At 54.0% G+C, this 2,012-nt stretch overlaps 1 protein-coding gene across 1 annotated transcript; it reads right to left on the reverse strand.

The window, feature by feature from the left end:
• Positions 1–17: 17 nt before the first annotated feature.
• On the reverse strand, positions 18–353 carry PHALS_02718 (reverse transcriptase; the record flags this gene model as incomplete). The annotated part of the gene is made up of 1 exon (XM_024717153.1): positions 18–353. The coding sequence occupies one exon, from the start codon at positions 351–353 to the stop codon at positions 18–20; it is 336 nt and encodes a 111-aa protein (XP_024582680.1).
• Positions 354–2,012: the final 1,659 nt, after the last annotated feature.

Consider the following 2,012-nt stretch of genomic DNA (forward strand, 5'->3'; position numbering starts at 1 on the left):
TAACCAGGTCGATCTCATTAAGCATACTCGGTCCAGAGGTAGAACCGAAGGCGGGTCTCTGGAGACGACGTTTGAAATTCCTTAACCAAAGGATAGTACGGATCCAAGAGATTCCGTAGGATCGACGATCCACTTCGTGCTTTCAGCACTCTCTTGGTATTCTCAAAGACAGCTTTATGTAGAAGCGATGAAGCATTTATCTCCTCCTCCGGTCGTACAATGACTACTTCGGACGAATCGCCTGCCTTCAAGGCACTGCCCAACTCTTCAAAAGGCATCTCGTCCAGCTCACGAAGAGCATCTACTGTAGGCATAGCCTCGAGGCGGACGTCGCCATCTTCCTTCCCCGTCATACCGCTGACGAGGGTGTATAACTGTGTAACGTTATCTACGGTAGACACACCCTGGATCAGGGTCGACGCCCGGTGTCTTGCAGCCAGCATATGGCGTCGTTGTTGCTTCTGTACCGAGAGAAGAGAAGAGTTTCTATGTATCGGTGAGACCAGGGTGAACACGCACTCCGCATCGTCCGGTGTCAACCTCACTGTCCGCTCCTTTGGAGCTCCGATTTATCTTTAACATCCGACGAAGAGCTGCTAAGCTCGCAGCCTTAGTCCAGAGGATAACGTGCCACTCCACGCGCATCTGAAAGCCGTGCTCAAGACGCCTCGGATTCGGTCCGATCACGCCATCAATGGCATGCAGCGACTGCTTTGCAACGAGAGCAGTGCTCAGTGGCTTACGTGCCACTTCATTTGCATCACGGAGACCTTGCCCTCGATGCCTCGGCCCTTGACCGACCATGTCACGCATGACGTGCAGCAAACTTGAGCATCGCTCAGTGGGTTACGTGCCACTCCACCATCAGCTCGCGAGCCACGCTCGGGACTTCTGTCTGATACACCGTTAGTGTCTACCAACTCGAACATTCCAATGTCTAGCACGTTGACCGTCTCGGTCCTGTGCTATCGCCAATAGCGCCCTTATCACCTCGCAGAGGTGGGTTCATGATTCGCCAAAGCTTCACCAGGAGAAGTGCGCGTAGCGCCCAAGGTCTTTGACCTCCAGCCAATCCATTGCTCATGGTCTTCCAACCATGCCATTCCTAGGATGATGTCATACCTTGCATCAAAGTCTAATACTAGACAGTGTTCCACGCTATCAAAGTCGAGGAACTTGATTCTGAGGTCCACAGGGACCTTCGGGACCGTGACACGTGTTCCCGTCGCTATGCGAACAGTGACGATGTCACCCAAGCGCGCTTTCGGCGCCTCAGCATACAGCTGCCTTCCTTCTATCGTGAAGCGTCGAGCAATTATGCTCGACGCCCTGAAATCGATGCGGATATTCCGTGGCTTCTCGAAGTCCTTTACGGTCGCCTCAACGACAAGCAAAACCGGCTTGCATACACGTTCCGTGCTCAAGAGCACGGAGCTCTTCGGGGCAAAACCTTGCTAACCTTTGCCTCCCTTAGGCTTAACGGAACTAAGTTCTCCCCCAGTAGGTCGCCACACGCCTACTGGGTGGTGTCGCTTCCCCATGACGAGCCAGACTGGTAGGCGTTGGGGCGATGGTTCGAAGAACCTTGACGCGCCTTGCGCCGGGGGCAACCTTTCCGAAGGTGACGGGTGTCTCCACAGACAAAACACATTCGTGTGTTTGTGTTCTGTTTGGCAGCTCGGAGCTCTGCTCCCTAGTCGTCAACATAGCTGAGATACATGGGCACAGGCCCGCTCGACGAACTGTTGGAGTGTGCATTCCAACCATGTCGTGCCGACTTGAAATTGAATTCGGCATTAACTACCACATTCACCGCCTTTTCAAACGGAGACGGATGCACACGAAAGACTTCCATTCTGCCCACGCCAGTGCGGAGGCCTTCCATATAGACGGTCACTGCGGCCGCCTCCGGAAGGGGATCTGCTGCCATCTTGGCAATGAGAGTGCGCATCTATTGGACAAAGTCCACCAATTTCTTGTTGCCCTGTCGCGTGGCAAGGAAACGCGCTCGC

This window comes from Plasmopara halstedii (assembly GCF_900000015.1).
Source record: "Plasmopara halstedii genome assembly, contig: Scaffold_2061, whole genome shotgun sequence".
NCBI classification, from domain to species: domain Eukaryota; phylum Oomycota; class Peronosporomycetes; order Peronosporales; family Peronosporaceae; genus Plasmopara; species Plasmopara halstedii.